At 61.6% G+C, this 25,334-nt stretch overlaps 5 protein-coding genes across 6 annotated transcripts; 4 read left to right on the forward strand and 1 right to left on the reverse strand.

Moving 5' to 3' along the window:
- Nucleotides 1–160: 160 nt before the first annotated feature.
- On the reverse strand, nt 161–4,744 carry G6PC3 (glucose-6-phosphatase catalytic subunit 3). The gene is made up of 7 exons (XM_063354238.1): nt 4,685–4,744; nt 3,338–3,564; nt 2,880–2,986; nt 2,207–2,297; nt 1,731–1,849; nt 1,442–1,583; nt 161–1,053 (listed from the first exon to the last, which is right to left on the reverse strand). The coding sequence occupies exons 2-7, from the start codon at nt 3,556–3,558 to the stop codon at nt 702–704; spliced, it is 1,032 nt and encodes a 343-aa protein (XP_063210308.1). The 5' UTR covers nt 3,559–3,564; nt 4,685–4,744; the 3' UTR covers nt 161–701.
- Nucleotides 4,745–4,881: 137 nt separating this feature from the next.
- On the forward strand, nt 4,882–15,522 carry LSM12 (LSM12 homolog). Its single transcript, XM_063354639.1, has 5 exons — nt 4,882–5,052; nt 9,130–9,263; nt 13,581–13,690; nt 14,146–14,272; nt 14,396–15,522. The coding sequence occupies exons 1-5, from the start codon at nt 4,932–4,934 to the stop codon at nt 14,486–14,488; spliced, it is 585 nt and encodes a 194-aa protein (XP_063210709.1). The 5' UTR covers nt 4,882–4,931; the 3' UTR covers nt 14,489–15,522.
- Nucleotides 15,523–15,723: 201 nt separating this feature from the next.
- Nucleotides 15,724–17,801, forward strand: TMEM101 (transmembrane protein 101). Its single transcript, XM_063354467.1, has 4 exons — nt 15,724–15,890; nt 16,596–16,776; nt 16,858–17,004; nt 17,201–17,801. Exons 1-4 carry the CDS (start codon nt 15,754–15,756, stop codon nt 17,507–17,509), a joined length of 774 nt encoding a protein of 257 aa, XP_063210537.1. The 5' UTR covers nt 15,724–15,753; the 3' UTR covers nt 17,510–17,801.
- Nucleotides 17,802–21,155: 3,354 nt separating this feature from the next.
- LOC134524442 (peptide YY-like) lies at nt 21,156–21,942 on the forward strand. Of its 2 annotated transcripts, none has more exons than XM_063354482.1 (3): nt 21,156–21,382; nt 21,554–21,625; nt 21,792–21,942. In XM_063354482.1, the coding sequence occupies exons 1-3, from the start codon at nt 21,156–21,158 to the stop codon at nt 21,814–21,816; spliced, it is 324 nt and encodes a 107-aa protein (XP_063210552.1). In that variant the 3' UTR covers nt 21,817–21,942. The 2 variants fall into 2 exon arrangements, with proteins under 2 accessions (XP_063210552.1, XP_063210553.1); XM_063354483.1 differs by having other exon boundaries at nt 21,165–21,382; nt 21,779–21,918.
- Nucleotides 21,943–24,247: 2,305 nt separating this feature from the next.
- LOC134524325 (pancreatic polypeptide-like) lies at nt 24,248–25,019 on the forward strand. Its single transcript, XM_063354261.1, has 2 exons — nt 24,248–24,426; nt 24,956–25,019. The coding sequence occupies exons 1-2, from the start codon at nt 24,248–24,250 to the stop codon at nt 25,017–25,019; spliced, it is 243 nt and encodes an 80-aa protein (XP_063210331.1).
- The last annotated feature ends 315 nt before the right edge of the window (nt 25,020–25,334 follow it).

Raw genomic sequence — 25,334 nt, forward strand, 5'->3', positions numbered from 1 at the left:
CGTTTGCGGGGGTACTGGAGGGTGCCAGCACTTTTGTGTCCCCTTTTCTGTCCTCGTTGGGGCAGGACGGACATCCCCAGGGCTTCGTGGTTGCTCTGTGTGCCTCCGTTCCCCCACTTACAGTATCGGGGCTGCCCCTTTCCCACCCATCTGGTGCGACACTGGGGTGTGGAGTGGGACCAGCCCGTGGGAGTCCCATCTCCCTCCCTCAGTTACTCCCCAGCCCAGGCGCTTGCCCTGCCCCCAGGGTCCCCAGCCTGTCTCCCCTCGGTTTGAAGGACTCGGGGCCGGCAGGTTGGCAATAGTGCCTTTATTTGGTTAGAAATGGGGTGGCCGCCCCCAGCCACTGTAGCACAGTGGGGGGAAACTGAACCGGAGCAGCTGGTAGGGGAGCAAAGCAAGGGGAGAAGTGGAAACTGGTGCCATTCGTGGGTGACCCCAAGGCTGGGGCTGTCCCTACGCTGTCCCCAGACCTGCTGAGCACAGGGGCACCTTCCTGCCTGCCCCATGCTGGGGGGGTCCCACTGCCCTGGGGGGAGCGAGGGTTAAACAACTGGCCTGTGGTCCCAAGAGGGGACATGGGCGCCCTCCTGACGTGTAACCGGTGGCTGCACTCAGGCCAGGAGCCACCAGCGATGGGCACAGCCAAGGGCAAAGCTAGGAGTGGGGGCACAGGACTCACCGGGACATGGTGGGGACCCCTAATCGGTGTGGGGGGAGCCACGCGGACGGCCGAGGGAGAGGACAAGCCAGGGCAGGAGAGATGTCACCAGCCAGGGCCCAGCAGCGTACTTGAAGAAGTTGGTGGCATACCACAGGGTCACATCTGTGGGCTGGAGGAGCCGGTGGAAGACCTGCATGGCCACCAAGGCCAGCATGGCGCTGGCCACGCGCTGCCGGGGTTCCAGCTGCCCGCCCCGGGGCAGGGGGAAGGCAGCAGCTAGCCCCAGCCCCAGGGCGCTGCCAGTGTCCCGGCAGATGGAGGCGAAGGGCCGGGTGTCGAGGCGCAGCCAGGCGGGGTTGGAGCACCATTTTGTGGCCAAGCGGATGGACCTGCAGCAGGGGGAGGAGAGGGGTGAGTGGGGTCGGGGGGAATCTCTGGGCTAGCCTCACGGCAACCTGGGGAGGCAGATCCCTGGGGCTAACTTCCCCATTATCAGCCTGGGGGGCAGATCCTAGGGGCTACCCCCACACCAACCCGGGGGGAGGCAGATCCCTGGGGCTAGCCCCACGCCAACCCAGGGGAGGGGAGATCCCTGGGGCTAATCCCCCCACATGAACCTGGGGGGCAGATCCCTGGGGCTACCCCCCCACCAACTAGGGGGCAGACCCCTGGGGCTACCTCCACGCCAACCTGAGGGAGGGCAGACCCCTGGGGCTATCCCTACATCAGTCTCGGGGGCATATCCCCGGGGCTAGCGCCCCCGGCCTGGGCACTCACCAGTCGATGTCGATGCCGGCGGCGATCACCAGGCTGTGCAGGGCGAGGGAGCCAAGCAGCAGGGCCAGCGCGGCGGCCACGAAGAAGCCCATTGTGCGGGTGGCCGGGGTGTGACCCTGCAGCCCCCAGCCCAGGGCTGCCCCTGCAGGGCGAGCACAGGCAGGTTGGGGTCCCAGGATGGATGGGGGAGCTCAACAGGAGGGGAAGGTGCCCAAAACACCCTGGCCCAAGAGAGGGTGTTGGGCTCTGGGTGGAGGGACCGAATGTCTGTTCCCCCATCCCCGCTCACCTGCCAGGATGCCGCCGACCACCTGATGGGGGAAATGGGCCAGGACGAAGATCCGTGAGAGCCCCACGGCCAGCAGGAGCAGGGTGTAGGCGCCAAAGGGGCTCAGCTTCACCACTAGGCTGGAAGGCAAAGAGGATCAGCATCAGGGAGACAGCCATGGGGTCCGGCTCAGTGCTCCCCAGCGCATCGTGTCAGGCAGGGCAGGTTTGTCCCCACTTGTCAGAAGGAATGAGTAAAGCACAGGTGAAGAAGGAAAAAAAAAGCACCTCAGGTGGGCTTTTTGGGGGTCTCTGGGGCAGCCAGAGATGACAGGGCAGAGCTGTGTTCCCCAGGAGTTTCCCCACTGGGAGGGGAAGGCATGCTTCCACCCACCCTGTGCCCATGGTGTGATGGGGAAGGGTTCCGTATTACACCTACTGCTTCCAGAAAGGGCTTTGGAGGTTTCCAAGCACCAGCTTCCCTGTCCTGGGACTCACCTCCTGGAGTGTCTGGATGCCAGTGCCGTCAGTGCGGTGACAAGAGGCCAGAGGGCTGCCCCCGTGATCATGCAGTGGCCGGAGGGGCTCCCTGGAAGGGGAAGCACAGGACACTTGATATGGTGGGTCGGGGGGGAGCGTGTCCCAGCGGGGCAAGCGCCCAAGGTCACCCAGGAGAGCTGGGAACATGTCCCTCGTGCCTCGGCAGCCCTGCCCACACCCTGGGCTACCTCCTGGCTGACAGCCACGGCCAGTGCAGGGGGGCTTGGCTCGAGGATGAGGATGGAACGAGCCGCTGACCGTGGATGATGGTCACCTGCCCCAAAAAAACAGGGAGGGACGGGGGGTCTGTGGGCAGGGGAGGCCAGGCAGAAAGGGCGAGTGAGGTGCCCCAGTCCCTGCCGCCGGCAGACTCTCCCGTGGGTTTCTTGGCCCCGGAGCCACCTGCGCTGTGCGTGCCATGCCAGCAGCCATGGCGCCCGGCCCGCTCCCCGCTGCTCACTCGTTTGCTGGCTGACAAACGGCTTTCCCGCTTGGTGCGTCCTGCCAGCCCAGCGCCACCCTCCAGCCGCAGTGTTCCCATCCCAATGGAGCCTCCCAGCTCCTGCAGCCCTTCCCTACGGATCCTAGGGCCTGCTGGAGACATGGAGAAAAGCTTTTCCCAGTTACTCACCCGGTCCTGTTTCACAGGATACGGCAAACTGGCGCAGCGTGACCAGCTCCTTTCTGGTGAGCCCCGACTCATGGACCCACCAGAACGGGCGCTCCCCGAATAAGAACCTGGTGGGGAGAGAAACCACAGAACAGTGAACGTCTGACTGCAGCCCAACACCTTCGCCACCCACCCCTGTGGATTCGAGGGCTGAATCTGGCAGCGGGAGGGCAGGATTCCTGCCATTTCTTATGGCTCATGGGCTTTTTTCCGACATGAATGCCTGGCGGATGTGTTATCATGGCTTGGGTAACCTGCAGAAACTCCGCAGACTTCCAACGTGGTGCAGGCAAGGAGCAGCATGTGTCTCTGCCTGCCAAGCGAAGCCCACGGTTGTGTTTCTGCTATTGTGAATGTGCCACCACTCAGCCCTCGGGATGTCACCAGGTGTGACAGGGACTCTGTGACTCTCCCCTCACCATTTGAGGACCACGTTGAGCCACTCTGACACCAGGCCGATCCACAGCACCGACACCCCCACCTTGCGGTCGAGAAAATAGGCGAGAGGGAAACAGATGGTGAAGACGCATTTGGGATCAGCCAGGGAGGTCACCGAGATCCAGAACTTTTCTAGACAGGGCGGCCCGGCCTGCAGCACCTCTGCGAAGTGGATCCCGGTGGTGTGCAGGGCATCCATCATGCCAGGCTGGAGGGAGAGAGGGAGGTTAGAGCTCAGGCCTTGGCACAGAGCCTGCTTGACAGGTAGAGGCCTTGGGAGGTGACTCCCTGGGGCAGGTCTCACGCTGTGGCTGACTCCTGCGCTCGCTGTGACCCTGAGGGACACCTTGGCACATGATGCCGGCGCTGGCACGGCTTCAGGGAGCCGTTTGCCACCTGGAGTTTGCCCGTGAAGGACTCTCAACCTTTGTATCCTGCCTGTGGCTCAGCAGCTCCCAGTGCTGCTGATAGGCGCAGTGGGGATGGCGGTGCCAGGCAGCATCACCATGTGCCGTGGGGCTGTCTGCTGAGGGCCAGTGCCGGGCACAGCCAAGGACGATGGGTGCTCTGGGCTAAGCCAGCGCGAGCACATCCCAGGGTCCTTAATGTGGGGTTCAACAGAGCAGCCAGGCTGCCCTGAGGAGCCCTGGCCTCCCTGGAGCTGGCATAGGATAGCTCTGGGGCCTCCATGGAGCAGGCCCAGGGTCTCCCTGGGGTCTGCATGGAGAAGGCTTGGTGTTTCCCTGGGGTCTGCATGGAACAGGCCTGGGGGCTCCCTGGGGTCTCCCTGGGGTCTCCCTGGAGCACGCTCAGGGTGTCCATGGGACAGGCCTCCAACAGGCCTGAGGTCAGCCCAGGTTCTTCCTGGGGTCTCCCTGGGTTATCCCTGTGGTCTCCTCGGGTCTCCCCAGCATCTCCATGAAGCAGGCCCGGGGTCTCCCTGGAAAAGGCCTGAAGCAGGCCTGGGATCTCCATGGAGAAGGCCTAGGGTCTCCCTGCGATCTCCCTGGGGTCTCCCTGGGGTCTCCCTGGAGCACGCCTGGGGTCTCCTTGGAGAAGACCTGAGGTCTCCCTGGAACAGGCCTGGGGTCTCCCTGGGGTCTCCCTGGAAAAGGCCTGGGGTCGCCCTGGGGTCTCCTGGGGTCTCCCTGGAGCAGGCCTAGAGCAGGCCCGGGGTCTCCTGGGGTCTCCTTAGGCCAGGCCCGAGACCTCCCTGGCTCCACGGGGGGCGGCCTGTCCCTCCGGGGAACACCTGGGTGCCCGAGGTGGGGGCGTCCGTCCGTAAGCGTCCACCCCCTACCCCTCTCCCACCGCCCTCCCGCTCTCACCCGGCCTCTTCCGCCTACACTTCCCAAGAGCCCCCGCGGCACGGGCCGCCCTACGGCTCGCCGCGAGGGCCAACGGACACAGGGCGGGGCAGGCGGACCGGGAGCGTGCCCCGCCCCCTTCCGTCGCGCGCGGTGACGTCGGCGCGTCGGCCCCGCCCCCCTCAGCACCCCCCCCGCCCCCCCCCCCCCCCCACCGCCGCGCCTGGCCGAGGCTGAGCCGCGGCGGCCGCTGCGGGGCTGAGAGAAGATGGCGGCGCCGGGCGAGTACTTCAGCGTGGGCAGCCAGGTGTCGTGCCGCACCTGCCAGGAGCAGCGCCTGCAAGGGGAGGTCGTCGCCTTCGACTACCCCAGCAAGATGTTGGCGCTCAGTATCCCTTCGGCAACGCCGCCCCCGGCCCGCCGTGGCCCGGCCGGGGCCCGCTTGGGCCTCCCGCCGCCCGTCCGCCGGGGAGCGGGGGGGTCTCTGAGGGGAGAAGGGAGCGGGGGGGAGGCTTTGGAGGGGTGAGGGAGGGTCCGGGGGGGAGGTAATATGGGGGAAGGGGGGGCGACTCTCGGTGGGGAGCGCCGTGGAGGGGTTTTTGGGGGAGCGGGGAGCCCAGTAGGCAGGTTTGGGGGGAGTGAGGAGCACTGTGTGGGGATATTGAGGGGGTAATGGGGCACTCTATAGGGAGGTTTTTTGGGGGGGTGAGGAGCTCTGTACTGGGTTACTAGGGGGGAGCACGATAGGGAGCTTTTTGGGGGAGCGGGGAGCCCGGTAGCGTGGTTATTGGGGGGGCAGTGGGGTGCCCTATAAAGAGGTTTTGGGAGGGAACAATGAGCCCCGTAGTGGGTTTGTGGGGAAGGGGGGCGAGTGGGGCACTCTGTAGGGAGGTTTTTGGGGGAGTGAGGAACCCTGTACGGGGGTTACTGGGGGGTACTGTGTGGTCTGTAGGGAGGTTTTGAGAGGGAATGAGGAGTCCTGCAGTGGGGTTATTGCGGGGGGGAGTGGGATGCCCTATAGGAAGGTTTTAGGGGGAGTGAGGAGTCCTGTATGGGGTTACTGGAAGGAGAGCGGGGTGCCCTATAAGGAAGTTTTGGGAAGGAGTCCTGTAGTGGGGTTATTGGAGGGCGAGAGTGAGGTACTGTATAGGGAGGTTTTTGGGGGAGTGAGGAGCTCTGTACTGGGGTTATTGGGGGGGAGGAGGGGGGTCCCCTGTAGGGAGGTTTCTCAGGGGATTGAGGAGCCCTGTGTGGGGTTACTGGGTGTGGGGAGTAGGGCACCATATAGGGAGGTTTTTGGGGGAGTGAGGAGGCCTTTAGTGGGGTTACTGGGAGGAGAGTGGGGTGCCCTATAGGAAGGTTTTGGGGGGAGTGAGGAGCCCTGTAGTGGGGTTATTGGGAGGGGAGTGGGGTGCCCTGTAAGGAGGTTTTGGGAGGGAATGAGGAGTCTTGTAGTGGAATTTGGGGGGAGGAGTGGGGCACCCTATAGGGAGGTTTTGGAGGGGCGTGAGGAGCTCCATATTGGGGCTACTTGGCGGGGAGTGGGGTGTCATATACAGAGGTTTGGGGGGCAGTGAGAAGCCCTGTAGTGGGGTTATTGGGAGGAGAGTGGGTGCCCTATAAGGAGGTTTTGTAAGGGAATGAGAAGCCCTGTAGTGGAGTTCTGGGGAGGGGGGCAGCATATAGGGAGGTTTTTGGGGGAGCGGTGAGGATCTCTATACTGGGGTTATTGGAGGGGAGGGGGTGAGGTGCCCTTTAGGGAGTTTTCTGGGGGAGTGAGGAGCCCTGTAATGGTGTTAATGGAGGGGGGAAGCCCTGTAGTGGGGTTACTGGTGGAGAGTGGGATGCCCTGTAAGGAAGTTTTTGGGGAATTGAAGAGCCCTGTAGCAGGATTATTGGAATGGGGAGTGAGGTGCCCTATAGTGGGGTTTTGGGGAGAATTAAGAGCTCTGTTTTGGGGTTGTTGAGGGGGAGTGGGGTGGCCTTAGAGAGATTTTAGGGGCAGTGGGGCACCCTGTAGGGTGGTTTTGGGGGGATTGAGGAGCCCTTTAGTGGGGTTATTGGGAGGAGAGTGGGGTGCTCTATAGGCAAGATTTTTTGGGGGGGATTGAGGAGTCCTGTAGTAGGGTTATTGGGGGGTAGTGGGGAGCCCTGTAGTGGGGTTAATGGAGAGAAGAGTGGAGCACCCTATAGTGAGGTTTGGAGGGGAGTGGAGAGCACTATAGGAAGGTTTTCTGGGGGTGAGGAGCCCCATAGTGGGGTTATGGGGGAGCCCTATAGTGGTAATATTGTGGGTGGGTGCCATATAGGAGGGTTCCAGGGGGCAGAGTCCTACAGGGGGTTGGAGGGTGTGAGTAGCTCCATAGAGGCCTGTGGATGGGGGTCTCCCACAGGGCTGTGGGGTTTTGGGGGGAGGCCTTGGAGGCATGGGGAGGCCCTGGAGGGGCAGGGGCACCCTGTGGGGTTTAAGGGGGATAGGGGGAGGGGGCTGTGCTCTTGGGGGAGGTCCTGGGGGGGGGGTGGGTACCTTCTTAGGGATGCAGAAGCACGGTAAGGTCCTGTGCAGTGGGCAGGCCTGGGAGAATGGGATCCCGTAGAAGGTATAGGTGTAGTGGGAGTCAGGGGACCCTGGTGGGGGTTGGTGGAGGGGTGCGCCTCAATGGACATGTGGGAGTTTAAGGGGGGATGACGGAGGCAAGGCAAGGTCCTCTGAGGGTAGGGGAGGCCTGTGAGGTTTAGGAGAGATTTGGAGACCCCGTGAGAGGATCCCTATGGGGTAGACCTGCAGATGGGGAGCTCTCTAGGAGGGCAGAGGGTGTGGGGGAGGCAGGAGAAGGACACTGTGACTGGGGGAGCGAAGGGGATGGGGGTCTATGGTTGCTCCTTGCGTGGAGGAGAGGCAGAAATGCTGTGCTTGGGAGGGTTAAAATATATATATATCTATCTATCTATCTCTACACATGCTCGGTGGGGGTTAAGATATAGATATATATACATGTGTGGAAAGGAAAAAAAAAAAGGATGTGCTTTTCTTTTTAACCTGTAAGTAAGGTGAAAGCAAAGGGCTGTTGGGGAACAGCAGAGGAACTGCAGGCAATTCGGGAGGGCAGGTGCTCAGTCCTGGGATTGGCATTGGAAGGGGGCTGGAGACGTGAAGTGCCAGGAGCGGGTTCCGAAGGGAGGGAGGGAGAAGAGTGATGGAGGAGCTGGAGAGCTGTTCGTGTCTGGAGGTGAGAAATGTGATAGGAAAAGGGTGCTTGAGCACGATGCAGTTCTGGAGGTGCACTGGGGACCTTGTCCCAGGCTGAGCTCCTGTTCTGGGTGCGATTTGGGTGGGGGAAGCTCCCCAGAACCCTGTGGAGGCTGCAGGAAAGTCTTAAATGATGTCCAACAGGTTGGCTTAGTGCTGGTGTGCTGCTGCTCTGCCCTGGAGAGGGCTGAGAGCTCCCATTCTGGCTTTGGCCGAAGTCTGGCTCTTCCTCCCGAAGCTGGGATGCTCCATCTCATCCTTCTGAAGGGAGAGACCGGAGTTCCTGGGTCATCCCTCATTTTCTGTATTGAAAGGTGTTTGCTAGGGAGGACTTCACCTGCAGAGCCAGGCTTAGGGGGGGACTGGAGGAGAAGAAAAGTGACCTCCATGAGCATCTCTTCTGAGGAGGAGACGCGTTGGCTCTCTGTGCCGTGGTCTCTGCTCCTTCCAGCAGCTGAGGGAGCAGAGGGCTAACGATGCAGCCTCCTGGGGAACAGATTGCGCAGGAATTAATGTCAGCTCTGGAAGGGTTTGTGGTTTGTTTTTTTTTTCCTGGGGGTGGTACCCTGTTTGTCTCATTTACACTTTCCAGTCGTGCTGCGATACCGACCACAACAAACCTCGCTGCATTCAAGGGTGTGCGAGGATGAGGAGGCCTTTCGCAGGGTGCCGCCAAGTAGCTCCTCTTCCATCCGCACTCGGGATTGCTCCCAAGGAGGCACTGGATTAGCCGCTGCCTGCAAGAGGAAATAGTTATGGTATAAAAGGTGCAAATTTGAGGTGCAGTGGTTGTTCTGGTTCACTTCCCCTTGCAGACCAGCGTTCCTTGGCTGGTGATGGTGGTGTGCGTGGAAGCGAGCAGTGCCACAACTGGGGCCTTGCAAGCAGCACCTTTGCATCTCTGGCTAGTCGGGGCTAAATTCGTTTTTTGGAGGAGGCCATGCAGCATCCCAGGCTGTGTGTGTGCTGGATGCAGCAGTTATTGGCTGGAAAACTCGTGCTATAGTCAGGAAAACTGAATTGGCATCAAAAGAGATGGTTGATGTTGTTGGCGTCTCACGGGTGACCCTGTGTTTGGCTGAGTAAGGACAGGGGTAGTGGAGGAACTCACTGAAAACCAAATGTTCTCCTGGTTTGCTCATGCTCAGCCCTGTGCATCAGGCCAGTAAATGTCTCCATCTGGATTTGTTTTCCTTAATGTTTTTTCCCCCTCCAGAATGCCCCTCTTCCAGTGGAAAGCCTAATCACGCAGATATCCTGCTTGTAAACTTACAGTATGTCTCAGAAGTGGAAATAATTAATGACCGCACGGAAACGCCACCTCCTTTAGCTTCACTCAATGTTAGCAAGGTAAGAACCTGCCCTCCTGGGCTCTGAATTGTTTGCTCCTGGGAGGGATTTGTGTGGGGAGGTCCCTGTCGGGGACGAGGTAGCTTTTAAACTTCAAATTACCCGCTTCAATCATAACTTAATCGCGGCTCTGTTAAGGGTTTAGATGATGATATTTTGGGTGCGTTCAGTCTCCGTGACTTGCTGATGGGGTTTCTGTAGTGAGGCTGCAGCCGGCTGACCCTCTCTGCTTTGGGATTGCTCCGATGAGGTTCTGGGCAAGGGAGAGGGAGCTCCCAGCTCCATTTCATCTGGGAGACGGTCCTCATGAGTCTGAGGGAGGAGCTCGGCGCTGTGCTGGCCGGGGGACCTGATCCTGTTGCTGCCTTCGGCTCCTCTGGGTGCCTGCACACCCTTTGGTCTGTATTTATGGTGTATTTACTCAGCGTGGTCCTGCCACGTAGATTTAAGTGCCTGTGTGGCACTGCAGTCTCCAGTTAAAGCACTGGTGAGCAGCGCTGCCCTGCACCGAGCCCTGTGCCTTCCTTGGAGCCCATTGTACTACACGCTGGCCTCCTGTGGCAGGAGTAAACGTGGATTTCTACACTGGCAAGTGGGTGCAAGTTGCTGCCTGAAACACTGACTGAGAATTTCAGCCTCTGGGGTGTTTTTTAGTAACTTTGAGGCTGCAAAGCACCTTTTCACTTGGGAAAAGTCCAGTGGTCTTGGTCCTTCTGGCTCCATGGCTGCCCCGGTGCCTTTGGCAGAGGAACGTGGTGCTTCACTGGCTGGAGAGAAGGGAGGATGGAGCCTTTTGTAAAAGTGCAACAGCACTTGACAGCAAATGACTCAAATCAAAACCTTCTGGAGGAGATGGATGTGACTGAAGCTGGTACTCTGCTTACATGAGCCTGTGACGCTCCTTCTGGGTGCTCTCTCTTCCAAGATCCTGGGTTAACAACGTGCTAAAGGCTCCCATGGATGATACTAGACAAGGTTTGTGTTTTGGTGGGTGCCCTCTCTGCCCGCAGCCACATCTCCATGTGAATGTTGGTCATCTCCAGAAATAGAATGATTTTGGGTGAAGCCAAACAGCGAGGGAGTGGACAGGAGCGGTGAAGCACGCCCAGTTAGTTGAATTTTGGGGAATTGCTTTTCACATGTCCTTCTGGAAGGAGATCGCTTCCGATTCCCAGTGATGGTGTCAAAAAAAGGGAAGGTGAACCTGAGCCCTCGATGCTGGCGTGAAACAGCTGGAAGCTGGGTGTGGGGTCTGGCTGTGGGGCTTTTCAATTGTCACCTCCTTGTCCCACATGGAAACCTCCTCTCCTGGCAGGCAAGCTCTGCCTGCAGGTAGGTGTCATGAGCATGGCGCGAGCTGGGCATGCGTAGCCCCTGTGAGCTCCTTCTTGGTGGATTAGCACATTGGCAGAGGTCTCAAATGACACAACTGCCATAAACATAACGACTGTTGGTTGTAGTTGCATTGAGTGACATCGCTGGGAGCGCAGCCGGGAGCTGGAAGGGCCTTCACACAAGGGTGGAACACCTTGTGTGACTTCAAATACTTGCTTCAGTGTTTCTGGCATCAAAATAATTGCTCTGGATTTGGTGTGGGGGAAAATAATGAATCAAGTCATCTTCAGTGGATGGAAGTCGGTGTGCAGCCACCGGTGTGTCCGTGTCCCCATCTCCAGCAGGTATGTTGCTCTGACCCACATCTCCTCTCCTGTGGATGTGCAGGCAAGCTGGGGTCTGCTGGTGCTGCAGGACTGGAATATAGATAAGCTGATACTGGTTGTACTGGGAGAAGGAGCTGTTGACACCTGGGGATCCTTGTGGTGCACCGGGGCAAGCTCTTGTTGCTCTGGAAAGCCCCAGAGGGCAAGTGGAGCCCCCAGGAGATGCTCAGCCATGACTGTTCCCAAGCAGAGAGAAAATGTTGGGACCAGAAGACTTGCTGGTGAGGCACTGGGAGATCACGCCGGTGCGACGAGGGCTGGCCGTGGTACGGGCGAGATACAGCTGAGCCTGAAGCTTCCCGCTGCTGGCGATGGGTGTGCAGGGGAGATGTCACTGGAGAGCTGGGACCTCTGGGGACCTGCCCATTGGGGCTGGCACCCGCCCGGGGACCTCGGCACAGCGCTCGGTGGCCCTTACCGGCTCTTCTTGCCGTGCGCCGTGTTTACCATCATTCATACGGCCGTGAACAGGGAAGTGACTCATTCATTCATGCCGCCGTTGCACAAGGTGCGTGGAGCCGAGTCTCTTCAATAGCCTTGGCTCCTTCGGGTGCTCACTGCAGGGGAGCATGAAGCCGTGCTACGGGGGGGCTGCTCTGGGAACAAGGGGGCTATTTTGAATGCTTGGATCCTGGAAGCTGGAAGCTTGGCTTGCCCAATTAATTTCTTGTCTGGGGATAGCAGCGATGAATAGGGAGAGCACATGCTCTTGCAGGGGAAAGACAAGAGCAAAGGGACCCTAGATCTTGGCACTCGGTTAATAAACTACCCAGTGTTGGAAGTGAGTCGGCTCGAAGTGAGGGCTGATGTGCCCCAGCTCGAAGCAGGAGGATGAGGTCAGGCTTTACTGGGTGCTGTGAATCCTGGGGTCTAGGAGCACCCAATGAAGTAATGTTGGGATGCTGCCCGTGGGGACAGCATGTGAGGGGCTGCTCTTCATCCGCACCTTTCTGGCCTTTCCCGGCTCCTCACGGTAGTCTCTTGTCACTCGCCATCTTGCAGGGCTGTCCCCAAGGCTTTGGCGCAGCTGGCTGGGGACCCGTGTACAGTTGGGGACACTGACCTCAAGGAGCCATCCTGCTCAGGTGAAGTGTCAGCGTGACCCCAGAAAAGGCCGGTTGCGTGCAGGTCTTAGATGCAGGAAAGTTACTGGAGAACAGTGCCCAGTCTTACAAACCAGTTTGGAAGCTGGACTGGTGGTCTTGGAGAGAGCAATTTCTACATGGAGTGGGGCGAGTGGCTTCAGACCCAGCTTGTGCTGGGGCCAGGAAAGGATCCTGTCCCCCTGTTAAGGCTTCCCTTGCTCACCATGATGCTGAGGAGCACACGGTGAGTGGCCGAAGGCTGCTGCAGCGAGCCCAGCTTACCCGGGCACAGAGAGCAGACGCAATGGGCTGCGTCTGCCCCGTTTCAGGAAGCTGCGAGGGAGAAACCTGCCCCTTATTCGCATTATTTGCTACAAAAAGTGCCCCTGCTCAGTGGGCACTTGACCTTTTCGTACCCAGAGAATCATAGAATCATAGAATCATAGGGTTGGAAGGGACCTCTGGAGATCATCTAGTCCAACCCCCCTGCCAGAGCAGGGTCACCTAGAGCAGGTTACACAGGAACACGTCCAGGTGGGTTTTGAATGTCTCCAGAGTTGGAGACTCCACCACCTCTCTGGGCAGCCTGTTCCAGTGCTCTGCCACCCTCAGGGTAAAGAAGTTCCTCCTCATGTTTAGGTGGAACATTTAGAAGCATTTAGAAAGGGTGAAGCCGTCCAGTACGGAGAAAGCTGGGCTTGGGGAGCGCTTGCAGGCGTGAGGCCGTTCCGGGGAGGAGGAAGAGGAGGGCCGGCGTGGGTGGCAATGCTAATGTGGCTCTTCCACTGCAGCAGCTCCAGCGGGGAAAGGCAGGTGGTCCAGCATCTCCTGCCTCCACAAGCTGCAGCTCCTTCTCCTCCCATGGCCAAGGGAGGTTAACGGGGGGATGCCAGGGTTGGGGGTTCCCCTCTCTACTCCTGGACCCCGCCAGCGTAATCACACTTCCCCACATACATGGACATTGTGACTCCCAAATAATAATTCTGCTTTTTATTTTTATGGAACAGAATAACTGCTCCGGCATAAAGTTGCTCTTACTCCTGCATGGTCCATACGGAGGCAGTTACACCCCTCGAGCCCCCAGTTATTCTGGGCTTGTCTTGCCCATCTGCGTCCCTTGATTAAACAGCAATAAAATACAGTAATTAATTCAGAAAAGGTGGAGGGGAAGGTGATGCTTTGGTATCTGGCCCCAGCAGCTGATATCCTCCTTGCACTCGAATGGGGGAATATGAAAAAACGGCATCCACATCCCCAGAATATCTGTGGGGGACGCAGGCAGTGGCGACAGTGACTCAAAACGGAATTAAATGCTGGCCTGAAGTCCGTGCAGGGCTCTGGGATGTGCAGAGAAAGGTATGGTGGGAGGGTGGAAATTACAGGCGCATTGCTGCCCTGATTTAATTGTTGACCTGGACACTTGTCTCTGCAGGGGGACACACACCTTGTAGCTCTTGTGGCTGCTGGGCTGATGCTCAGCCGAGCTCCCTCTTTCTTTGTCTCCCCTCCAGCTTGCCAACAAAGCACGGACGGAGAAAGAGGAGAAGATGAGCCAGGCGTATGCAATTAGTGCTGGTGTCTCTCTGGAGGGGCAGCAGCTCTTCCAGACTATACATAAGACGTAAGTCCCCTTCTTGGTGTCACCGGCGCTCTGCCTTGGTGTCCCGCGCTGCTACCTAGGGGCTGCTTGTGGCCCTGGGTAGCCCAGGGGGACAGTTTTGTAGCCCTGGGGGGCAGTTTCATTGCCTGGTCCTTTGAGCTTGCCATGAAACGCCGCTGAAGTGCCCTGGGACGCCCTGGCCAGAGCCGCGCAGTCCTTGGGGACAGGTGATGGCACCTTGTTGCCTCTTCTGGCACACACTGGCCACGTCCCTGTGGGCTCACGCCCCTCTCTGCTCGGCTGCCCAGGCGATGCTGGGTGGCGTTTGCACGCTCATCAGCTCCTTGGGGAGACACGGACCCGAGGTGCGCCTGCGCTGGGGACGGGTGGTAGCTTCCAGGGGGGCTGGTGGGGCATGGGAGCAGAGCCCTGGAGCACCCCCTCCCCAGGCTGAGGCTTTTTCCTCCTCCCCGCAGCATTAAAGACTGTAAATGGCAGGAGAAGAACATAGTTGTGATGGAAGAAGTTGTTATCGCCCCTCCTTATCAAGTGGAAAACTGTAAAGGCAAAGAGGGAAGTGCCCTGAGTCACGTACGCAAAATAGTGAGTACTGGGGGGGGGTGTCTCTGGTGGCACTGGGGACGCTGGGAGGGTGTCACATCCCTTCACTAAACCCCTTTCTCTCTCTCTCTCTCTCTTTTTTTTTTCTTCCTTCCATCCCGGCAGGTGGAGAAACATTTTCGAGACGTGGAAAGCCAGAAGGTAATGCAGCGTTCACAAGCACAGCAGACACAGAAGGAGACCTCCCTCTCGTCCTGAGGCGCCGGGGGGGGGTCTCCCCCGCCACCCCCCACCCAGGAGGCACCACCGGAGGGCGGCGGCGGGGGGTTCCGCTTTTATTTCCTTTTTTTTTTTTTTTTTTTTTTTTCTCTCGAGCTCATTAACAGGGGAGCTCAACTGATTCCAAACCTTAGACTTTAAAAAAAAACAAAACAAAACAAAAAAACACAAAAAAACAAACAAACAAAAAAAAACCAAAAGAGAAAAGAGAATAATTTAAAAGCTCATGCATTACTTGACTAACAGACTTTCTTTTGTCCGCCATGTTTTCTTCCTTACCAGCCAGTCAGACTTTGTTAGTTTTATTTTTTGGACCTTCTCCCCCGCCCCGACTCTTCCCTTGCTGCCAGCGTCCGCCCCGCTTTACTTTTCTAAAGGGGGTCTGTCACCCTGTGTCCAAGTCCCAAAAAGGGTCTCCCCTTCACCAAGCCCCCCCCACCCCAAAAATAAAAGTAACGAGCTGACTGTGGTGGCCGAACCGGGACCCTTGTGACCAGCGCGGTCTCGTTTTAATTTTGTTTGCACAGGGCAAGGCTTGAATTAGTCTTATTTTTCTTATCTTTAAATATATATATGAATATATATTAAAATGTTCTTTAAATATTTTTCTGCTTCTAGCAGTTCTCTCCACCAGGATCGTGGCAAAAAAACCCTCCTGTGTCCCCCCACCCTCACCCCAACCTGGGGAGCCCAAGGGGGTTTGGGTGCTGGGGCAGGGGGGGCTACGGCCCCCCTTGGCCCCCCCACCCGGGGTCTGTGGTGGGGTTTCCCCCCCACTTTCCTTTAATTTTTTTCATTTTTGCCCCTTTGTTCTTAAAGTTTTTATTTTCTTTTTTTTTTTTTTTTTTTGCCATGATCCTCCCCCCTCCCCCCTTTTTTTTTGTTTTTGTTTTTAAAAAAAATAAATGGATCAAAATCAAACAATTCAAGCCCTGCCTTTAGAAGAATTAAAAATTAAAAAAAAAAACTAAAAAAAAAAAAAAAGGAAAATTTTTTAGTATTGTTTAGCAAAAACAATAAAACCCGAAATTTTTTTAACCATCACCCGTGTCTGGCGCTCTGGGGGCGGGGCTTCCCGGGGGTGGGGCCTCCTCCCTGAGTGACGAGTCGGGGCGGGGCCTCGGCGGGGGGCGGGGTTTGTGGGCGGAGCCTCTCCGCGAGCGGGACCTCGTGAGGTGGGCGGGGGCTATGGGGTGGAGCTTCCGGCGCGGGGCGGGACTTCCGGCGGGGCGGGCCTGGCAGCGATGGCGGCGGGCCGCGGCTGGCGGCGGCGGGCGCTGCGGCTGCTGACGGCGGGTGGCGGCGTCCTGCTGACCCGCTTCCCCTTCTGGCACTGCTTCAGCGGGCTGCTGCTCTGCGCCGAGCGCGCCGACGGGCGGCGGTGCGGGACGGAGGGGAGCCGGGGCGGGTGTGGGACTGGGCCGGGTGTAGGCCCGGGGCTGGGGTGGGTGGAGGTGCAGGTGTGGGGCTGGGGGAGCTGGTTAAGTGTGGGGCGGCTGGGGGGAATCTTGGGGTAAGAGGGGCTGTGAGGGCTTGCGGCGGGTGTGGGGTTTGGGGAGGCACGGGGGGCCTGGGGCTGGAATAGATGTGGGGCTGTGGGGGCCATGGGTATGTGGGGCTGGGGCAGGGGCAGGTGTGTGGCTGTGGGAGCTGGGGGGCTCCTGGGGTGAGTGTGGGGCCGTGAGGGCCTGGTGTAGGTGTGGGACTGTGAGAGTGTGAGGCTGAGTGAGCCGGTTAAGCGTGGGGTGGCTGGGGGGCCTGGGGTAAGTGTGGGGCTGGGGCAACTGGGTGGGCTGGGGTGGGTGTGGGGCTGAAGGGGTTGGGAAAGCGTGAGAGAGATGGGGAGCTCCTGGGGTAAAAGTGGGGCTGGGGGTGCCTGGGCTGGGAGTGGGGGCTGGTGGGAGGGCAGAGGAGCAGTTGTGGGGTGCTGGGGTAGTAAGAAGGGGGGCTCTGGTGGGGCGTGGAGGGCTGTGTGGGGCCAGGGGAGGGTGGTGTTGGTGTTAGGGGATAAGGGGGGGATCTGGGGGGAGTGTGGGGTGGTTATGGGGAGTTGAGGGTCAGGGACTGGAGCTGCCACCCCCTCCAGGAAGCCAGACATCCCTGTTCCCTACCTGTATGTGGACATGGGGGTGGCCGTGCTCTGCGCCAGCTTCATGTCTTTCGGCGTGAAGCGCCGCTGGTTTGCCCTGGGGGCTGCCCTGCAGCTTGCCGTGGCCACCTATGCCGCCCATGTTGGTGGCCATGTCCACTACGGCGACTGGTTGAAGGTGAGACCACCCATTCCATGACCCCCTCCCCCCCCACCCCAGCCTGGGGGGGCCGGGGGGGTGACGGTGGCCCCGGCACAGGTGCGGATGTACTCCCGGACCATCGCCATCATCGGTGGCTTCCTCATCCTGGCCAGTGGTGCTGGTGAGCTCTACCGCCAGAAGCCACGCAGCCGCTCCCTCCAGTCCACGGGGCAGGTCTTCCTCGGCATCTACCTCATCTGTCAGGTATGGGAGGGGACACGAGACACTGGGGGGGACATGGGACACCAGGAGGGCGACAGCCACCTCCTGCCCCTGCCCCGCCGCAGGCCGGGGGCTGGATCTGCTGGGGTTTTCCCTCCAAGAGGGAGAAGCGGTGTGAGTACCACCAGTGGCACTATTGTCACCGCACTCCAGCTCCCTCTCTGTCATCCCCCCCCAGGCCTACTCCCTGCAGCACAGCAAGGAGGACCGCCTGGCTTACCTGAACCACCTCCTGGGGGGGGAACTGGCCCTTCAGCTCCTCTTCATCCTCTACGGCCTCCTGGCCCTTGCCTTCCTCTCCGGTTACTACGTGCGGGCGGCGGCGCAGGTGCTGGCGGTGCTGCTGCCCCTCGCCATCCTCCTCATCGATGGCAACATCGGCTACTGGCACGACTCGCGCCGCGTCGAGTTCTGGAATCAGATGAAACTCATCGGGCAAAACGTTGGCATTTTTGGAGCTGTCGTTATCCTGGCCACTGACGGCTGAGCGGGGTGGCCACTGGCCAGGACTCGGGGGGCGGGGGACAGCAGCGAGGGGGGGCGGTTTTTTTAAAAGAATCACCGCTATTTATTATTTTTTTTTTTTAATTTGTAAATATTTGATAATTTTGATGGAGGATTTGGCAGGTGCTGCCTTGGGTGCATGGGGGAGCTGGGGGGGACTCCTGCCTGTGGAGTGCTGGCCACTGTGTGGCCAGGCCCCCTCCCCACTGAGGTCCCATGTGCCCCCCACTCCCCGGGTGTATTTTTACTGATGAAATGAGAAATCTTTTACCTGGTCCCTGGGTTGTCTCGGCTGTTGTTCGACCGTGGGGTCGGGCCCTATTGCTTTGGGGGGTTCGAGGGGGAGGGGCACTTTGGGGGAGCTGGTGTGCAGTGGGGTGGGGCGATACTGGGGGTTCCCCTCCCTTTGGTGGCAGAACCCTGGGTGTCGCCAAGGGACATGTCCTCGCGGTCCCTGTCCTGACACGTAGCTGGGCAGGCGTTTGTGTGTGTGTGCCCCCAGGTTGGGCAGGGGTGTGTGTTTGTGCCCCCCCCAAGCTGGGCAGTGCGTCCCCCGCCTGGCTGGGCAGTGGAAAAGCAAACAGGGTCTGATAAGGGCCTTCCTCCATGGGGGGGGGCCACACGTGGTCCCTAAAGTGCCTCCGGCGGAACCGGGGACCATAAAGCGCAGGGAAGCGGCAGGGCCCTGTTTGCTCTCCCTGCGCTTTTCCGTCCCACACCCCCGGCTGGGGGGGCCGGGATGGCTCCTCACCCTCCCGGGACCCCCCCATCCCTCAGGGGCTGCTGGGGGTCCAGCTGTGCACCTTCAGCCCCAGACCCTCCTCCTCCTCCCTGCCCCTGGGGGAGATGGGGACACACAGTGGGCACCCCCTGCCCCATTCTGTTTGGGTCCCCTAGGGCCACCCCTCACCCTGCCCGGGGAGGGGGGGGGGGCTGTACCCAGGGGGGGTGGCATTTGTACCCGCTGGCAGAGCCATCCTGTGACCTTTGGAAAATTGCTGTTTACTGTCACTCAGGGGAAATGGCGCAGAAAGCCCTTGTCTCCCTTCTCCCTCCCCCGCCTCATCGGGGTTGGCTCTGTGCCGGGGGAGGGGGGGCAGGGGCCACCTGGACCCCGATGCTCCGGAACATCTCTGACGGTGCGGTGACAACGCCGCTGGTGTGTGGGGTTTGGTCCCAGTGGTGGGACCATGGGGTTGGGGTCTCCCCAGCCCTGTGCCCGCTCCTCCACCCCCGTGAAGCCCGTGATGGGGCAGACCCCCCCGTCGGGGTGCTCCTCTGCTGGGGAGGGGGCTCAGCCCCCACTGGGGTGATGCTGGATTCGGCCTTGGTGTCCCCAGGGCCACGTGGCCGGGCACTGCAGGGGGGTGTCTGCAGCCCCCATCGATCCAATTAGCGCTTCCATCGACCCACGCCTTCGTTAGCAGGGACGTGAAAGGTGCTGGGCTGGGGGGGCTGCTCCCACCGCCCGAGCTGGTGGGGGGCTCAGCCCCCTCCCAGGCTGGCGTGTGGGCAGGGCAGCTTGTGTCCCTGCACACTGATGGGACACCACGGCTGCGCCACGTGGACGAGTTTCCCTAGGGCTGGGGACAGCCATGGAGCTGGGACCCCCACGGTGGCACTGCCCCGAGCCGTGCCCCTGCCACCACTCACCGGGGTGACAGCCAGGTCAGGAGCGGGGAGCGTGTCCCCTACAGCCGGACCAGTGGCATCCCGCAGGGTCCTGCCAAGCCGTGTCCCCTCCAGTCAGGCTGGTGGCACCCCACAGGGTCCTGCCAGGCTGGCGGCACCCCACAGGGTCCTGCCGTGTCCCCTCCAGCCGGGCCGGTGGCACCCCGCAGGGCCCCCACTCAGCCGTGTCCCCTCCATCTCCCGGGCTGGAGATGCGGCTCCTTCTGGGTAGGAGCATCCCAGGGCTTTTGGGGACCCCCTTGTGCCACCTGTCCCTGTCCCAGCACCCACAGGGTGGCTGTGGTGGCCCCTTACTGATGGGGACATGGAGACCCTGCTCCCAGCAGGGACGTGCTGGGTGCCTCCGTGCCTCAGTTTCCCCCCAGAGCATCGGGCTGGGTGATTGCTCCTTAATGCCAAATCCATAACGAATTAGCGTACTCCCCCAGCGCGGGGGGCTCGGAAAGGGCAGCTCATCTGTCCTGGAGGGCTGTGACAGCGGTCGATGGCAGTGACGGGGGCTGTGCCGACGGGGGCTGTGGTGGCAGCTCTGTGCTCTGCCCCGCCATCTGGGGAAACTGAGGCAGCTGCAGGCTGAGTCCCTTCCCCTGCGCTGTCCCCCATGGGTGGCTTGTGTCGGGGCTGTGGGTCATGTCCCATGTGCCGTGTCCCTGCTGTGTCATGGATGTGGCGTGTTTGTGTCCCTGTGTGCCACTGCCATGTCCTGAGGCTGTCTCAGGGCCATGCACGTGTGCCATGGCTGCATGTCACATCCATGTGTGCCGTGTCTGTGTGCTGTGCCTGTGTGTCACTGCTGTGCCTGTGTGCCATGCCCCTGTGACGTGACTGCATGCCACATCCATGTCCATGTGCCACATGCCATGGCTGTGGCCGCGTGCTGTGTCCCTGTGCCGGGGCTGCATGTCACATCCGTGTCCGTGTGCCTTGCCTGTGTGGCATTGACATGTGCCACATACCACGTCTGTGTCCTGTGGCTGCATGCCGTGTCCCTGTGCTGTGTCCCTGTGTCCCGTCCATGTCCCCCATGCTCCCTGCATGCCCTGTGCCTGCACCCCAGCCCCTCGGTGCAGGCTGGGGGGCTCTGGCGAGGGAGGGACGGTGGCAAGGTGCTGGCACGTGTCCGTAAGCCCCAGGGCTGGTGACGGGGGGGCTGCCGGAGTCCTGCCGTGCCCGTGGGTCGGTCATGGGTGAGGGAGGAGCCAGCAGCCCCCCCGGAGGATATAAAACCCCGGGCGTGTGGAGGAGCCGCTGTGTCCCCGGCACTGTCACCCCGCTGCCAGGCCCTGCCTGCTGCCTCCCGCCGCCTCCACCGTGAGTGCGGGGACAGCCCGCGGACGGGGCTAGGGTCCCGTGCGGGGTCCCTTGGGGATGCTGGGACCCCTAGGAGGGAGATGATCCCTTGGGGATATGAGGGGGTCCCTGGAGGGGAGGTGTCCCTTGGGCTGGACTGTGGTCCTTTGGGGTGGGAGATCTCCCGTGGGGAAACTGGCGGGGGGGGGATATCTCTGGGGAAGATGTCCCCTTTGGGAGATGGGTGGTCTCTGGGGACTTGCATGAGGCGTCCCCTGGAAGTGAGATGTCCCTGTGGGGAGGTGGGAGGAGGTTTCTGGGGGTCCTGGGGAGGGAGATGGCTCCCTGGGGACAGTGAGGGTCACTGGAAATCCCTGGGGGTAAATTGTCCCTTTGGGGTGGTCTCTGGAAGGGAGGTGTCTCTGTGGGGACGTGGAGGGGTGCCTGCAGGGAAGATGTCACTTCAGGGGGGCTGGGTCCCTGGCAGGGGAGGGAGGCATCTCCTTGGGGAGCAGGGGCATCCCTGGGGGGGTGCGATGTCCGCACAGGGGACAGAGTCCTTGGGGTGGGCTCGGGGGGACGAGGGCCTTGGTGGGGGGCAGAGCTGCTCTGGGACGAGATGGGGGTACCTGAGGGTGGTGGGGGTGATGCACACATGGCTGAGGCTGTCCCCTGTCCCCATGCAGATGGTGATGTCCCCGAGGCCGTGGCGCGTGCTGGTGGCTGTGGCCCTTTGCGCCCTGCTGTGCCTGGGGACGCTGGCGGCTGCCTACCCCCCCAAACCCGAGAGCCCCGGGGACGACGCCTCCCCCGAGGAGATGGCCAAGTACTTCTCGGCCCTGCGCCACTACATCAACCTGGTGACACGGCAGAGGTGAGTGTGAAAACGCGCGCGTGAGCCCAGTGACACATGTGCAAGCCCCTTTGCGCGCTCATGCCTGCTCCCCCCCACCCCGTGTGCCCTGTCGCATGCAGCCGGCGGGTCCCGTTTGCGCACTCGTGTGCGCCCCTTGGCACGTGCACCCACGTGCTCCGTGTCCTGCAGGTACGGCAAACGCGCCAGCCCCGAGGCCATAGTGTCGGAGCTGCTTCTCGGGGCCAGCAGTGACAGGTCACGGTGAGTGTCCCCTGTCCTTGTCCCCGTCCCCATCCATCCCCGTGGATGGGGAAAGGGGCTGCACCCTCTCCCACCCGCTGGGGTGGGGGTCCTGGGGGCAGTTTGGGGTCCCAAGGGGTGTTGGGGGTCTCATCCCCCTTTTTTTCACGTCAGCTCTTCTCCACAGGTACGACGATGACTCCGTGTGGTGACTGGCCTCCCTCCAGCCCCCCTGTCCCCTGAATCCTCCCCGTCCTTCCATGTCTCCCTAAGGGACCCAGGGCTCTGCCGCAGGGTGGGCCCCAGCACTCAGGGCCAGCGCGGGCCCCCCTGCCAGGAGGGCCAGGGACCCCCAGAGCCCGGCCCAGGGGTGTCCCATCGCGGGGGGCCCTGACCCCGTTCCCTCCCCACCGCTGCCGGGGGGATCCCACACGGTCCCTGCACGCCCCCGCCAGTGGCAATAAAGAGCACGATCCTGGGCACCCGTCTGGGCTGTGTGTGCTGGGGGGGGGACAGCGGACAGAGCAGCGCAGGGGGGAATGGAGGGGGGACGGAGGTGTTGGGGGGGGATGGAGGGATGCGGGGGGGGATGGAGGGATGCAGGGGGGGATGAAGGGGGGAGAGAGTGGTGCAGGGATGCAGGGGCAGATGGAGGGAGGGGGTGCAGGGGAGGATAAAGGGGTGCAGGGGAGGATGGAGGGGGGGACAGAGGGGGGTGGGGGGGGATGAAGGGGTGCCGGGGGATGCAGGGGAAATGGAGGATGGGGAGGAGTGAGGTTGGGTGGAAGGAAGTGACTTCCTGGGGTGGAGGGATGGGGAGAGGTGGGGGGTGGGTGGAGGTGTAGAGCAGGGGGAAGGGGCAGAGGGCCTGGTGGAGGGGGCAGGGAGGGAAGGGTGGGAGTGGGGTGCACTGGGGGGCTGGGACACACTGGGATTGGCGGCTGGGGTGCACTGGGTGTGGGGGTGGTGAGGGACACTGGCGGTGGGTTCTGGGGGGGATACACTAGTAATGGGTGTTGCGGTACGGGGTGGGGGGGGGGGGATACGCTATTGATGGGTGTCGGGGTGCAGGGGGTGTGCTGGGCATGGGGCTGCCATGATGCTGGGGTTCATGGGGCACAGGGGTACATTAGCGGTGGGTGCTGGGGTGCATGGGGTGTGAGGGTGGCAGGATGCCCTGGCAATGGGTGCTGGGGTGCACGGGTTACTGGGGTGCAGCTGGTGCTGGGGCACGCTGGGCATGGGGGTGTGGGGTGCACTGGGTGTCGTAGCTATAGGGGTGCATCAGCCGTGGGTGCTGGGGTGCACTGGCCGTGGGGTGTACGTGTTACTGGGGTGCACTGGGTGTGGGGTGCACTGGTCCTGGGTGCTGGCATCCACCGTGGGGTCCCTGCAGGGGTGGCGGCCACTGGGGGCTGTGCCAGGCTGGGCCAGAGGCCCCACGGGCTGGGGAGCCCCCAGCCCTCTGACCCCCCAGGCCTCTGACCCCCCAACCCATGGTGGGAGCTGGGGGGATAGTTGTGTCCTTGGTCATGACTGCTGTCCCCCACCCCCCACCTGCTGCAGCCACTGCTCCTCCTGTCCCCTCTGTCCCTCCATCCCACCCCTCACCCTGGTGTTGGACCCTTCACCCATCTGCCCGCACTATCCAATGTCCCTCTGTCCCACTCCCTGTCCCTCTGTCCATCCCTCGCCATCCCTCTGTCCTGCTGCCCCCCCTTCCTGACAGCCTGCCACAGCTGTCCCTCTGTCCATCCGCAGGGACAAGATGCTCTGGGGACGCACACCAGACACCCCCCCAGCCCAGGGTCAAACATTAACCAGGGCTGTGCGAGAGGCCAGGTGTCCCTGTCACCTCCCTGATGGCCCCTGTCCCCCCCTAACGGCCCCTGTTCACCCCTGGACACGTTGCCACCTGGCCACAGGTGCTGCGTGGCGGGGTGACATCAGCAGGGGGGACAGGGGGGATATAAGGGCCAGCACCGTGGTGGCAGCAGTGTCACTGAGGAACCGGGGAGTTGCTGGCGGCGTCCCCCCCGTCTCGCCGTGTCCCCTCGTCTCGCCGTGTCCTTGTGCCACTACTTGTGGAAGCAGGTGAGCGGGGACAGGGCTTCGTCCTGGCGGGGGGACAGGGCTGGGGACGGGGGTGGCAGTGGGGACGAGGGGCTGAGGGGTGGGTGGGGGTGCAGAGGGCCAGCAAACATGGCGTGTGTCATGGGGGGTGTGGACGTGTGCAAGGCCGTCTGTGTGTGCACCTGTGTGCGCAAGGCTGAGCGTGCACATCTGTGCGTAGGGGTGTGAAACGGGGTGTGCGTGCCCATGCGCGTGCTCTGTGAGCGGCGCTTTGCCTGGGAGCAGAGTGTGTGTGCACGTGTGTGTGCGTGCACACTGACTTGTAGTGTGCACACCGACGCGTGTGCAGCTGGGTGGTGCGCATGCACGTGTGCGTGTGCATGCATGTGTAGGTGTGCATGCACACGTGTATGTGCTTGTATGTGTGCATGCAGCTAGGTGGTGTGCATGTATATGTGCATGCCTGTGTGTGTGCCCGTGTGTGTGCCCACATGCGTGTGCATGCCCATGCCGGTGCGTGTGCCGTGCGGTGCCCTCGGCGCAGGCTAATGCTGTGGTGTGGGGGCAGCCATGGCTCCCCGCTGGCTGTCCCTGCTGCTCCTGGCCTGCGCCCTGGCACTGCTGGCCGGGCGCTCGGCCACCGCGGGCCCCGTGCAGCCCACCTACCCTGGGGACGACGCGCCCGTCGAGGACCTCGTCCGCTTCTACAACGACCTGCAGCAGTACCTCAACGTGGTCACCCGGCACCGGTGAGCAGGGATGTGGTGGCAGGGACAAGGCTGCGGGACCCCTGCCACGCGCTGCCTGATTGCCGTGTGCTCCCCGTTGCACTGTGCTCCCTGCAGCAATGCGTGGCCCGATCGCAGCATGCCCCCTGTTGCGACGCATTCCCTGGTGCAATGCATTCCCTTTACCTGCTGCAACCAGATCTTTGTTGCAACGTGCTCCCGGTTGCAGCACACTCCCCATTGCAGTGCACTCCCCGCTGCAGCACACTCCCCGTTGCAAGTGCTCTCCTGCTGCAACCGTCTCCCTCCCTCAATGCGCTGCCCGTTGCAGCACCGGCTGCACCCCACTGCCTCGCTGCACCCCGCGCGGGGCCGCAGCCGCCTCCCTGCTGCAGCTCCCGCTGCAACCTGCTGCTGTCGCAGCGTGTTCCCCATGGCCACGCTGCTCCCCTGCGACCCGCTCCCCCCTGCACCCCGCTACCCCCCCCCGCTACCGCCCCCGCTCCCCGCTGCATGTTGCCACCCCCTGTAACGTGCTCCCCCCTCGCAGGTACGGCAAGCGGTCGGGCAGCCGGGCGCTGTGTGAGGAGCCCTTTGGCGCGGAGGGGTGCTGAGCCCCCCAGGTGAGAGGTGGCAGGGGGTGTGTGTCACAGAGACCCAGCTGGTGGGGCTGGATGCTGGGTGAACCCCCCCAGCGCCACCTGTGCCTCAGTTTCCCCAGTGGTGGAGGTGGGGGTGTCCCAGGGCAGGGGACACGGGGCAGGGGGAGCTCGGGGGGCGCACTGCGGGGTGCTGACCCCTTCTTGTTGCAGAAACATCGCTGGGGCCCAGTGGGTGAAGAGGAGCCTGGGGGGCTGCACCTGCAGCACCCGCAGCACCCGTCAGCTGGGGGCCCAGCTGGCCCCCCCACAATAAACCCCCTTGCATCC

Source organism: Chroicocephalus ridibundus, chromosome 17 (assembly GCF_963924245.1).
Source record: "Chroicocephalus ridibundus chromosome 17, bChrRid1.1, whole genome shotgun sequence".
Classification (NCBI taxonomy): domain Eukaryota; kingdom Metazoa; phylum Chordata; class Aves; order Charadriiformes; family Laridae; genus Chroicocephalus; species Chroicocephalus ridibundus.